This window comes from Lycium ferocissimum, chromosome 7 (genome assembly GCF_029784015.1).
Source record: "Lycium ferocissimum isolate CSIRO_LF1 chromosome 7, AGI_CSIRO_Lferr_CH_V1, whole genome shotgun sequence".
In the NCBI taxonomy this organism is placed as follows: Eukaryota; Viridiplantae; Streptophyta; class Magnoliopsida; order Solanales; family Solanaceae; genus Lycium; species Lycium ferocissimum.
The window spans coordinates 61,405,317-61,419,628 of NC_081348.1; the positions used below are offsets into that span (position 1 = coordinate 61,405,317).

A 14,312-nucleotide genomic window follows, 5' to 3' on the forward strand; every position below is an offset into this window, starting at 1 on the left:
ACAAAAAACATAAGCAACAACAGAATTTTTGATTCCTAATTCGAGGCCACTAACACAAAAAATAATAACATATTAATCACCTTAACCTTGTAGTTAGATGTGTCACAACTTTGCCATCACTTATTCCCCTTTTCGAGATTTCACATGAAAGGAAGATTCTTTCCATGTTTTAAAGCTTTCATCACTCTCCAAAAGGCAAAATGTTTTAGACTAAAAAATCTTAAGGAGATAAAAAGTTGGGTGGAGAATTAGAAGCAGAACGTAGTGTATTTCTTACAACCACTAAGTCTTCTTGAAGCATTATCGGTGAATTCGCATGAAAAACTGGTTACGATAAGAGTCAAAAGAGATTGCAAAGAGATTGTTTGGAGTTTTCGCTGGTTCCACCAAATTCTTAGAGCAGTCTTTTATTTAGAATTTTTCCACAAAAAGAAAAACAAGAAAAAAAGAAAAGGCTAACGGTGTTAACTTCAAGTTAGCTCTAAGAACTAAAATTACACAATTTTTAAAATTAAAGATTTAATGTGCTTAGTCAAATAACACAGGGATCAAACTAGGGATATGACAATAACTTAGGGATTAAAACTATTGTTTTCCCATCTTTAAATGTTGAAGTTTTATTCAAATGTCATAAATAAACACAAATTTCAAATCAAAACTTCAAAAGTCTTTTATATGTTTTAAATTTCTTGTTAAGTCAAACTAAGACATAAAATTAAACTAATGAAATATATTTAAAGACTTTTTTAGAATTTGGCTTTAAGCCACATATTCCGTTGAGTCGCCCTTGCTGCAAAGATTAAGTGTGTAGTTGAGATTCCCACTCAAATTCAACTATTCAAGGGATACTTATGCATTTTCCCAACAATTCTGCTCTTATAGTGATAAAGGGATTCGAAAAATATATATTCCTTAAATTATGGAGTCAAGTCTCACGTACAACACTTTAGTATCTTTTTTAATTTCCTAACATAAGTTTCTGATTTCGCCACGTACAGCGCCTGGTATATTAACTTGAAGCCAAAAACTAATACTCCTTCCTTTCTCTTTTACTGAATTGCTATATTAAATTCTTTTTTTAAAATAATAAAGATAAATTTATTATTTTCTTATATTCTTTCCATTAAGTAACTACATAAAATTTTAATAGCCAGTTTTATATTTTCAAAGTATAATTAATATGAATGATTTAATAAATATACAAAAAGAAAAAAAAATTATATTAAGTCAAGAGAAGACTAATAATATACTTAATACTATGGATATTAGTATACAAACTGTGTACTATAAGATTCGACATATACATCAAATTTATACTTTATTCTCTCATGTATATTTATTTATTTAAAAATTTGTTAATAGTATATATAATATATTGTTTTGCAACACCGTGGACTCCAAAACCCAACATAAACGTGGTCGAGAAACTAATTTTAACCAAAGAAGATAAGGTGCAAATAAATAGAAAAGACTATTTTGAGGTGCAAAATATACAAAAGTCGAAATAGCTTTTGGCTAATGATTGTACTAAGCACAGGATTTCAGGACCACTATTAGTTGACCTTGATCAATTATTTGTAAAGATTATCGGGAAGTCGAGGCTCCATGATCACATGGAGTGCAACTTTGGGGTGAGTAGTAAGCCCATAAATCTCATCCATATTAATGTCTTGTGGATTTATGCCATCCGGCAATCTCCAATTGAATCCGTGCAACAAGTTGGCTAACGTTGCCCTAATGATACGAATCCCAAGACTATATCCCGGGCACTTCCTCCGACCCGAACCAAATGGTAAGAGCGCAAAATGTTGTCCTGCGATATCTATATCTTCTTTCCCTTCAAACCTCTCAGGAATGAATTCTCCCGGTGACTCCCAATGCCCCGAGTTCCTTCCGATACTCCAAGTGTTCACCATTAAAATTGTACCTGTTATGTGTGCGAACATTAGTAGCTGAAAAAATTGAAAAGCCACATATAAGATGTAAGATGCGTCATTTGCACTTTTCCCCCTATTTCGTGTTGGTCTTTAATTTTTGCCCTTCAAGCGTGCTAGTCTTTAATTCCTGCCCTTCAAAATTGGACTTGTGCCTAGATGGATATAAGTTATGCATCATATTATCCACGAATTATGATAGCTCTCTTAACGAATTTATGCCCTGCTAGGCATAAGTTTGATTTGGTAGGAAAAAAATAAAGACTAGCCCATTTGAAGGGCAAAAATTAAAGATCAGTTCAATTGAAGGGCAAATCGTGCAATTACTTCATGTAAAATCTCTTAATGGTGTAAGGCCTTTTTAGGGAAAATTGTGCGGGCTTGATCCTAAGCGGGCAATATCACACCATATTAAGATTATCTGAGGTCTAATTTAATCCAACAACAGTACCTTTTGGTATGTCATAGCCTGCTACATGACAATCCTCTAGGGCAGTACGGGGTGGAAGCATGGTGCTTACTGGGTGAAGCCTTAAGGTTTCCTTGATAATTGACTCAATGTAAGGGAGTTGAGTATAATCTTTCTCTTGCACCCATCTCCCCTGTCCAATGACAACGTCTAGCTCTTCTTGTGCTTTCTTCATAATGTTTGGCTGTCTAAGAAGTTCATGAAAAGCCCATTCAACTGTTGTTGCTGAGGTGTCTGTGCCGCCAGCTAATAAGTCCTGTCATTAATTAATTTGAAAATCAATCAACGGGGGTGTAAATATTTTATAATAAGATATCCTAAGCACGAGACTTCATGGGGAATAAGAGCTTTCAATCACATGTGGATGGACAAAGAACAAATGCAATTTCTAAAATGTAGAATTGAGAGACAAGCTGCGTCACATTATGGTTTCACAGTTAGATGGATTTGATTGTTAATGTTGGACTTATGACTTTCAAAAAATTGTGTGGATTGCCCTTCATACGTTTAGTATGCATAGTTTCATCTCAATAAATAATTTTATAGTCAAATATAAATGAGTTAAAATGAAAACTAACGGTTTCCATATATAATTTGAGGCAGTTGGCAGTTTTCTTACCAAAGTTAGGACTTACGAGTGCATTCCCTAAATTTATTTCATTAACTATGGTTAACATGTTTGCTTAAGTTAATTTAATCCGAGCCTTTAAAATTTAAAATAGACAAGTGTCAATCATCTAAATATGCACTTGAGGAAATGGAAAGGAGCCAAATCCATTAATATTCTTACTATCCAAGCATATAGTAGGAGCCTCATTAACGATAAATAGAATATCTATATTATATATTATAATAAAAAAGTTAAATAATATTTTTTTGATTTATTTTTGTTGTTTGACTTGAAATACGAACAAGCCACTTGGCAACAGATTCTATTTGACTGAATTTTTAAAAAGAAATTCATTGACAATATTAAATGAAATCACCTAATTTAGCGCCTTTGATTGGAGAAATCTAATTACTTGATATTTTTAGATCTAATTTATAGTCAAGAATACTCCTTTAAATGGTAAGATATAATATTACATGATGAAATTCAATATTTTTAATTAAAGTGTTGAAGCACGCACATGCTAAGGTAAATGTGATATAGGTTAAAAGTGAAAGAAGAAATCATTGAATTCCAATAAATTATTCGTGCCCTTAGATCCAATCAATATGATTTGCATATTATTTACTACATTTGGTACTTTTAGTTTGTTTAATAATTTGATTGACAGTCAAGTAAAATAAATGGTATAAAGTGTTGAAGCACACGTATTATAAGACAAATGTGATATAAGTTAAAAGATAATTAGTTGATTCTCACATAATTTGGTGTAGTTGATTGGAGAAATATAATTAATTGATATTATTGAATCTTATTTATAGTCAAGAGTACTCCTTTAAATGGTAAGACATAATATTGTCCCTTATTTTTTGTTAAAAGTCAATTGACATAATAATGTACTCATCTAATTTGGTGGATTTGATTGGAGAAATATAATTAGTTGATATTTTTAGATCTAATTTATACTCAAGAATACTCTTTTATATGGTAACATATAATATTATATGATAGAATTCAAAAAGCTTTAATTAAAGTGTTGAAGCAAACGTATGCCAAGGTTAATGTGATATATATCTTCTGAAATGAGTTATTTATTCACCAAAATGCCATAGTTTAATGGGTTTAAATTTGACTTCAAAGATAATTAGTTTTCAAAAAATCGTTTTAAACGTCAATTTGAATTTAACTTTGACTTAATAGGTCAAAGTACCACAATTGAAATGACGTTTTAAAAGTCAATTTGAATTTAACTTTGAATTAAAAGGTAAAAGTACCATAATTTGAAATGATATATTGTAAACACTTCCTATGTTTTAGTGATAATATTTCACTATTTCATTAACTATGGTCAACATGTTTGCTTAAGTTAATTTAATCGGATTTTTAAAATTTAAGACAATTGCGTCAATCATTTTTAAATTTACACACCAAACCAAACCAATATATATTCTTTTCAAGCATATAGTAGGGTTTTCTCGTTATTAGAATATTTATATTATATATTATAATATCTTGATACAAAACATATAACTCGTACTTCAAGTATTTCTTTGGTCCTAGTAAGATACAACTATCTAATTAAAAGATGTTGACAATATTAAATGAAACACACAAAATGATTGAGAATCTAATGATGACATTTTTTGGATCTAATTTATAGTCAAGAATAATTAAATGGTAAAATATAATAAAATAAATATTTTTAATTAAAGTGTTAACAATGCTAAGAAAATGATATAGGTTAAAAATATTAAGTCATTGAATTCCAATAAATTATAAGATCCAATCTAATATGATTTGCATATTATTTTAATTACTTTTAGTTTGTTTAATAATTTGATTGACAAAAAAATAAAGTTAAAGTGTTTTCACACGTATTATAAGACAAAATTAAGTTGCAAAAGATAATTAGTTGATTCTCACATATTATTGTAGTTGATTGGAGAAATATAATTAATTGATATTATTTCTTATTTGTAGCATTAGTGTTTAAATGGTTATGATTTGGACTTTTTTTTTGTTAAAAGTCAATTGATATATAACTTATTTGACATTCAAATATAATTAGTTGATATTTTTAGATTAATTTAAACTCAAAAAATTTAAGAAATACATATAAATTACATGATAAAATTAAATAGTTTTAATTAAAGTGTTGAAAATACGTATGCGAAAAATTGAATAAATGAGTTAATTCACCAAAATGCCATAGTTTAATGGGTTTAAACTTTTTCAAAGATTTAGTTTAAAAAATCCAAAGTCAATTTGAATTTTTTTTGACTTAAAAGGTAAAAGTACCATAATTGAAATGACGTTTTAAAAGTGGGTTTTTGAACTTTGAATCGGTTTACCATAATTTGGAATGATATATTGTAATCACTTCCTATGTTTTAGTTATAATATTTTACTACTTCTACCTAAACGATTTGTTCCTAATTTATCGCTCAAAATTCGGAATTACCATAATTGAAATGATACATCATAACAATCAAGGTATATTTTATGCTTTATTTAACTTTATTATTATTATTATTTTATTTTTTATTTACAATTAACATTACATTTGTCTTTTGTTACAGATGTAATCATCGAATATGAAGTTTCCATAGATATGTTATATACAAATATCTCACAAATGCTAAATGGATATTTATAAAATAAACAAGCACAATGGAGAATCAAAACATATAAAGGAGTTTTATCAAATGGTCAAGGTATATTCTCATGCTTGATATAACTTTTTTATTATTATTTTATTTTTGTTACAATTTAACATTATACATTTATCTTTTGTCATAGATTTAACTAAGGGGTCTAAAATTTTTATAGATATGATGTACAAATACGATGGATAACCGAATGATATAAAAGAGTTTTATCAAATCATTTGTGCAAGGAATGACTGAATATATTATGAATGTAAAATTAATTCTTTTGACATTATTCAATATCTTAGGAGCATTGCGCAAATAAAAGCTTATTTTGTGTTATGTTATTCTATTTGCTTTTATAATTTTTACATCGAATATGGAGCAAAATTATAATTCTAATTTTATTAAAACAATTAGGTTAATGTTCTCAAACAAACAAGTTAAGAATTTTACATAATTAAATTTTTAAATATTTACTGCGCATCGCGCAGATACGAATATTAGTAGTAGAGAAAATGACAAAAATGATCTCTTATTTTTTAGAGTAGGTTAAAAATAGTTCCTTCAGAATGAATTTAACAGTTTTTGCCCTTTAAGTTGCCAAAAGTTAACACTTTTCCCACTATTTTCGTTTAATATAACAGGCAGAGTTTGGTAAATATTTGACGGAGATTAAAATTGTTAACTTTTGACAAACTTAAAGAAACACAATTATTAAGTTCATCCTTAAAAGACTATTTGAACCTACCCTCAAATGTCAAATATAAGGGACCATTTTTGTCATTTTCTTGTCTACTTTAAAATGCAGGGGAGATAAATTAGAGGTAAAATCAAACAAATTAAGTGAGACAACCTGCATTAGACCCTTGACACAATCATTGGTGAGTTGGACTTCAAGATTAGGATCCTCAGCTTGCTGCAACAAAACATCCACCATGTCTCTTGGCACAAAATTCTTATCTTCTTCCCTCTTAGCCTTGTGATCATCTAGCACAAAATTATGAAATTTGTCGAAGTTCCTATGCAACTCCTTCATTTGCTTGACATAACCCTGCAAATCCAAGTAAGCTAGCCAAGGTATCCAATCCCCAATATTGATCACACCGTTAAGTAAAAACCACATATCAAGCATATCCTGCAATTTTTCCAAAGTTATTGTTGAATTTTGACCAGGTAACTCGCTAAAGTATTTGCCACTCAACACTGTTCTACTTATATTTGTAAGAGTGTAACGAGTTAAATGGTTTCTAAGAACAATTGGCTTCCCTAACACCGACACATCAAAAAGTCGTGAAATCAAATTTCTTCTTTCCTCTACTCGAATATACTCGAACGAATCCAAACGTTTAGGGTTGAAAATCTCGTTGAGGTAGATCCTTCGTGCTTGTCTCCAAAAGGGTCCATAAGGTGCCCATGTCATGTCACGATAATTATAAGCAGTGTACTTACCTGCAGAGAAAGATTAGAATTTAAAGTTTATGGGTTCCCAATGATATTGATAGACAAGAGCCTGTTGATTTTTTCACACTTTTTGTCGAAAACATGAATCATGGACCATATAAACAATAAAGTAAAATTTAATTTTTACATTAATTTTAATCATTGCAGCAAGAGAAGCTGTTTTGCCAGCAAATTCTCAACATTTTAATATGAAAAAGCTAATAAATAGACACCAAACAAAAATATATACTCCCTCCGTTTCAATTTATGTGAACCCATTTGACTGGGCACGATATTTAAGAAAGAGTGAAGACTTTTGAAACTTGTGGTTCAAAATAAGTCTTGAATATTTGTGTGGCTATAAATCATTTCATAAAGTGAATTTGTTTCCAAATTAGGAAAAGGGCCATTCATTTTGGTGCGGATTAAAAAATAGGTTCACATAAATTGAAACGGAGGGAGTATGAGAAATCTTAGTAGCTCAATTGGTTGGCTACTGAAATTTCATTTGTTGGTGAGGGTTCGATTTCCCACCTTATAATTTCCTCCTCAATTTTTCCTTCCCCTAACCCCAATTGAAAATAAAAATAAAATATATATATATATATATATACACACACTCTCTTCGTCTCAATTTATTTGAAGATTGACTAGTTTCGAATCAAACGGCTTTTTTTTTATTTAATTTTAAACATAGATTCTCTGAATATTTTATAATAAAATTTACATATTTAAAAATTATATTAAAAGTACTATAAATCTGTATAATTAATAATTTACAATGTATAAAAAGAGTTGGACAAAATCATAGTAAAAAAAAACTGTTTGACTCCCTGTTAAACCTCCCAACAAATTGGGACGGAGAGAGTAATTCTTTGTTAAAAAAAGTTTTAAGACCTCTTATCTGAGTTTGACTTCAGGCCACACATATTATTGAGCTGCGTACCTGCAGCAAGCTCAGGGCGAGAAGCCCAAATGGCATCATTTGTTTTCAAGAACTCTCTTGCCATATCTGGGGAGGATGCAATTAGGACATTCCGAGAACCCAACTTTAGAAGCATTAAATCTCCATATCTTTCTGCAAGTTCATGAAGAGATCTGTGAGGGACAGAACCAAGAAGATGTAAATTGCCAACGATAGGCCATGGTTTTGGACCTGGTGGAAGATTTTGTTTACGACAAGATCCATTGAAAAGTCTTGAGAGAAAAAGTGAGGTAATTAGAAGGCCTGTAAAGGCTAAAACTAACCCGGAATTCTCCATTTCTATAGGATGTACTATGAAATTTTGTGGGTGGGTTGTATCTTCTTAAGTAGTATACTTCCTCCAATCCATTTTACTTGCATGGTTTAGACTTTAATATAGTTGTTTGTAAAAAGGGAAAAGGATTAAATATACCCCTCTATTTTATTTTATTAGCCAATTTTATTCCCATTAGTGAAAGTGAATAAATATATCTCTGCCATCAATAAAGCTTATACTTGTACCCCTATTTAGATGGAAAATCCTAAATCGAATTAAATTACCTAATTTTAAAAAAATTACCCAATTCCTTCCACGATCCGACCCAGCCTTGATTTCATCATCTTCTCCAAGAATAATGCTCAAAAAAATTGAGTCAATCTCCTTCAATTCTCAATTAATTGACCTCAAATTTGAGATGCAACTTTCTCAAAATTCAGTGAATAAATCTCAACCATCAATTTCTCAAACAAAACATTGAATCAACAATGAAAAAAAAATTGATGGCTTGATTTGCTAGCAGTTCAAGTAAAGCAATGAAATAATTTCCATCATTTTCTGTTGGCTTTCTTATGAAAAATAGCTTGTAGCTAAAGACGATCAGGGCGAAAAGCCAGCTGTGGAACAGAACAACATGCAGGCTATAGTTTCTGGTCCTTAATTAATGTCTTCTGGTGAATTATCAAGCAATGAATCTCTTACAGAACTTTTTGAGGTTCATTAAAGTAGCTCAGGGGCAGAGCTAGGTTGGGCCGAGGGGTTCATCTGAATTCCCTTCGGCAAAAAATTACATTATATATATAAGATTATATATATATATATATATATATATATATATATATATATATATATGAACCCCTTTCGACTTCTTCATTTATTTACATTTTTTAATTTATTGAACCCCAAGTATAAATCCCGATTCTACTGATGTAGCTCATTACAAATAACATTGCTGAACTTGAAGCATGAACAACAAGTCTGATGAAGAAGATTGAACTTCTTGAAACATCTAAAAGGTTTAATTTAATCCTACTTTACAATTTATTTATTTTTGGATATAACGGAAGTAATTTTCTAGAAAAATATTTTTCATAAGAAAGTCATTATCTTGTGTTCTATTGAATCAACCTTCAATTTGTTTGAAGAAATTGGTGGTTGCGATTTGTTCACTGAATTTTAAGAAAGTTGCATCTTAAATTTGAGCTCATTTGGTTGAGAATTGAAGGAGATTGACTCAATTTTTTTGAGCTAGCCAATTTCTTTGAGCATTCTTCTTGGAGAACAAGATGAAATCGAGGTTGCAAGAATTGGGTAATTTTTTTAAAATCGGATAATTTAATTGATTTTGGGTTTTCCATCCAAATAGGAGTACAAGTCTAATTGACGGCGGGGGTATATTTGCTCACTTTCACTAACGGAGGATAAAGTTGGCTAATAAAATAAAGTAGAGTGGTATATTCGATCCTTTTGACTTCTAAAAAACCAAGATATAACTAATTACTCCCAGCGTCTCGATTTGTGTGACATCACTTGATTGGGCATGGAGTTTAATGAAGAAATGAAGACTTTTGAAATTATTGGTGCAAAATAAGTCTCAAGTATTTGTGTGACTGCAAATCATCTATTAAAAATTAAAATTATTTCTAAATATAGAAAGTTGACATTCGTTTTGGTACAGACGAAAAAAGAAAGTGTGACATATAAATTGAGACAAAAAGAGTATTAGTTTCCACATGTATCCTTAATACGTGTGGAGAGAAATTGTTGGAAAAATAATTTTGATATCTCAAAACGAAGTGTGCAAACTCTCATCTAGATTCATTCTGTTAATGTCATGTCAATGGGTCTTATTATTCACTTTGACCATACTCTTAGTTAGTCTTCATATGGTATAAAGTTAGACACGTTACCTTTGACTATCATATTCATTGTTAGCCACATCTTCAATCAAATTCCTATCGTTCGTTTTGTAGCATTGGAGCAGCCAATTAATTCCTTGAATTGTCATTATGATATTGGAGTAGCCACGTCTCAAACCGTTTTTTGGCTATGAGATTGTATGCTTTACTTGGCTATTAAATTATGATAGAGAGAGGGAGATATATTTCTCACAAAAGAAAAAACCAGAGTAGGCGGAATCCATCCAACTAATTGCTGGTTTAATTTAATAGCCAAGTAAAGCATATATATATATACATATATATATATATATATATATATTAAAACAAAAAGATGAGATGAACAATAAATTGATTGATCGAATTTATAAAAAAAAAAAAAAAAAAGATAAATAAAAACTTAGATATATAATTACATGATAAGAAGATATTCAAGAGTGACGAAGTACCGAGTATGATTGTTTAACAATTTGATATACACAACAATCTTCCAGTCATCTAAATCTTTCTCAAATATATTTTAACTTTCAATTTTTATATTCCCCCCCCCCCCCCTCTATTTGGTATCAGAGCTAAAAGATTTTCGGACCTTGACTATATTTTTGTAACGACCCGCTTGGTCGTGATGTAACAACCCGCTTGGTCGTTATGCGTGCGTTGACCATTCTACCCTTGCTAGTACTTTCCCGAGGTTAGGAATGAGTGGACCTAAATAAGTTGGGGAGTGTTTTATGTTGTGTTTTGTGACTTATAAGTGACTATGTGATATGTTTTAACTTGGTCTGTGTTTTGGCTATGTTAATAAGGCCTTAGAATGATTTCTAGAGACTAAGTATAAAAAGTAAAAAAATTTCGAGCTCACTGCCCAAAATTCACCGCTGCAGCGGAAGGATTTCCGCTGCCATGGTACCGCTGTTACGGTTCGCTTTTACGCGGGTAAGGCATAAAAGTTACTACGAGGTTGTTGGCGCTCTAATTGGATTTTAGTGTTTTTAAAGTCGCCACCTAATTTATTAAAGGAAAATTAGGAAAAATCGAGTAAAAGATTTTCAAGCAAGAGAGAAATCTTTCTGATTAAAGTTCGGTAGAAGCGGTTCTAGTGATCCAGTAAGTTTTTACGCACCTTAGTATTAAAGATCCGTAGAATACGATTGACCTACGAGATTCAATGTGTGATTAATGTACTTATTTATTTACATGTGTTTAATTTTCCTCAAAAAATGTCATTCATTTTCATATCATAATTTCAAGAAAAAATTTTGGCAAAAAATCTCCTTATAAAAGGGGTTGTTGGATTTTAAAAAGCCACGTAAGTGTTCAAGGCACTTTATTGCCGAACTAAGACACACTCGGGATTTCTCTCGAGTAGAGTCGCTACTATTCTAGTCCTAATAAGATGAGTTTAGTTCTTACCGATTTTTATTTTTTATAAGAAAATATGGAGTATTCTCCTATATTTATACATATATAGATATATGTTAAAAAAAATCTTATTAAGTCCAAATTTTATCTTTTTGAAACCTATAAGGTCCAACAATATTCCAAGCCCCAAAATCCGTCATACCTCAATTTTGGTCCAAGTGTGTTTCCCTTAATTTTCAGTTCATTTGTTTCTGAGCTTTCAGGCCCAAATCAATCACCATGTCATCAGATTTTGCTAAGTTGTAACCCATTTCCATCCTTAAGAATATGCGAGTCTCTTATTTCTCAGCAAATAAAGTCCAGGTTAAAAAAACGGCTCTTTTGAGTTTTGCAAAAGGATTTATTACAGCCCAATTTAAATCTCAAGAAAATATCACAGTTTGCCTTTTTTAAATCATGGAAGATTGCCAAAAAATTTTACTTAGCCATTTTTGAAGGACCATTAGACGTTGCTCCCCTTTTTACTCAACCAAAATCCCATTTTTTTCCACTTTTTACCATTAGCTGTGTCTTTAAACCAATTTAAAAACATTTAGAATCAAAGCTAAGTTTTGGCTTGTTACGCAAAAAAAACTGATTACTATCCCAGTTTTGAAAAAAAGTTTAGCGACCTCCTAAAATACTAAACGTTGATCTCCTAAATTCTAGACATGCATAGGGGTTTCAATATTTTTTCATGAGTATTTACATATACACATACATATATGATATACAACTGAAATTAAAAGAGAGGAAATTAAGTTGGTGGGCCTACCAAACCCACCAGCCTTCATTTTTACCCATGGATGGGCCTTCATCATATTTGCTTCCCTTTTCACTTTTTCCCACAGACACGATCAAGAAAGGGTATTGGGCACTTGACCTAAGAGGTTTATGCAATAGAACTCGCCCCAAACAATGATATTTCATGCAAGTAAAAAAAGAAAAAGGGAGATATGGATTAGGACATGTTTAGACTGAGACTTAAATAAAAGGACCACTGATATAATAAATACATATAAGGCATGTAACTCTAAAATATACATCATTCAATGAACTAGGAACTCGACTAGACATATATACTCACATAGACTAGAAACAACAAAGAGATAGGCCTAACATTGCAAATAACTATAGACTTATAACTCTAAAGCCCATTAAAACAGTACAGAAACGGGCCCAACATCAAAAAGTCCACAAGATCATTTTCTTGACTAAAAAATAGACAATACCACACAAACAAATATACGCAACCATCAGCCAATATACCATGGATATACACACCCATGGAGATACTAAAATAACCCAAAAAGGAAAGCTTTCACCCTCTTGTTCCTGAAGCCACACAAGATCCAAGGGGTTTCTACGGCCCCCAGGCATGGTAGACATCAGGGAAGGCTTAAGCTTAATCCCCAAGTGCTATTTTGCCTCTCCATTTATGTGTTAAACTCATGTTATATAAGAGAGGGAGTGTTCAATATTTTTTGTAACAAAGCTTACAAATAAAAACTAGGTATACTTATCCACCCACATAGTATACAATCATATAATTAAGAGAAAGGGGTAAAATTTACCCTTCAAGTATGGCTTATTGTTTAAATTTGCACTCCGTCAAAGTTTGGGATCAATTTTGCCCTTTCCGTCAAAGTATGGGATTAAATTTGCCCTCTCCGTTAGGATACTTGATAAATTTGCCCTTATATGGATGGAAGTCTGACTTGGACTCCACAACACAAAAGAATTAACCACGTCGGATCCACATAGGTTCCACGTAGACTCCCAAATCCAATTCTCTTTTTAACCCGTTTTCCAATTTCAATTCTCTTAACCCGTCTAGACTATTGCTGACACAAAGGCATTATGTAGTAATGTGAAAAGCCGGAGTTTTAATCGCATCGAGGTACACACATAATGCATGTGATAAAATAGGAGGCATGTAAGAAAAATTTCTGCAGTAGCAACAACAAATGTTTAATACGACCAAGGATTCGTTGTTCTCTCCAGAAACATAGAACTTATCTGACCAGTAAAGCTTTTTTGAACATGATATCTATCTTAAGTGAACTTCGACGGCGCTAACTTAACTCATTGTTGTTGCCTCTCTGTCAGAACCTCTCAAAAACTATTCAAGAGAACTGAAAATGGATTTTCTAAAAATGGAGCAGAACTACACAAATTTATTTTGTTGTCTTGTTATCACTTTTCTAGGATCATAGCTTTTCTGATCTTACTTTCGGTATACGTTTAGGAATGTATTCTGAGAAAAAATGTTTTCCTTTGTTCAGAAATGCTCTGAAGATTTCATGAAGAAACCTTCACTATGACAAAACAAATGTCAAGGGCATTTTCAAAAAAGAGAATGGGGAGAATTGAGAGTCTACGTGGAGCCTATATGGATCCGACGTGGCTAATTTTTTTGTGTTGTAGAGTTCAAGTCAGACTTCCATCCATATAAGAGCATATTTATCAAGTATCCTAATGGGGAGGGCAAATTTGATCTCAAACTTTGACGGAGGGCAAATTTAAACTATAAACCATACTTGGAGGGTAAATTTGACCCTTTTCCCTAGAATTAATTAGGCTAACATGGCATAAAGGTCTAGCCCAAACATAGGTGGCCCAACTGAACCAAACTTTAAAAGAGATGAAAAAAGTGAAGGCCCAAATT

General features: G+C 31.4%; 1 protein-coding gene across 1 annotated transcript; it reads right to left on the reverse strand.

Annotated features, from left to right (window-relative positions):
• Positions 1-1,571: 1,571 nt before the first annotated feature.
• On the reverse strand, positions 1,572-8,366 carry LOC132063030 (trimethyltridecatetraene synthase-like). Its single transcript, XM_059455477.1, has 4 exons — positions 8,051-8,366; positions 6,518-7,113; positions 2,386-2,659; positions 1,572-1,927 (listed from the first exon to the last, which is right to left on the reverse strand). Exons 1-4 carry the CDS (start codon positions 8,364-8,366, stop codon positions 1,572-1,574), a joined length of 1,542 nt encoding a protein of 513 aa, XP_059311460.1.
• Positions 8,367-14,312: the final 5,946 nt, after the last annotated feature.

Bases quoted from the DNA above. Each gene is read 5' to 3' on its own strand.
- LOC132063030 (XM_059455477.1), bottom strand. From the start codon at position 8,366: ATGGAGAATTCCGGGTTAGTTTTAGCCTTTACAGGCCTTCTAATTACC. The intron at 7,114-8,050 runs GTACGCAGCTCA...CTTTCTCTGCAG, and splicing joins TCGCCCTGAGCTTGCTGCAG to GTAAGTACACTGCTTATAAT. The intron at 2,660-6,517 runs GTTGTCTCACTT...AATTAATGACAG, and splicing joins GTGTCAAGGGTCTAATGCAG to GACTTATTAGCTGGCGGCAC.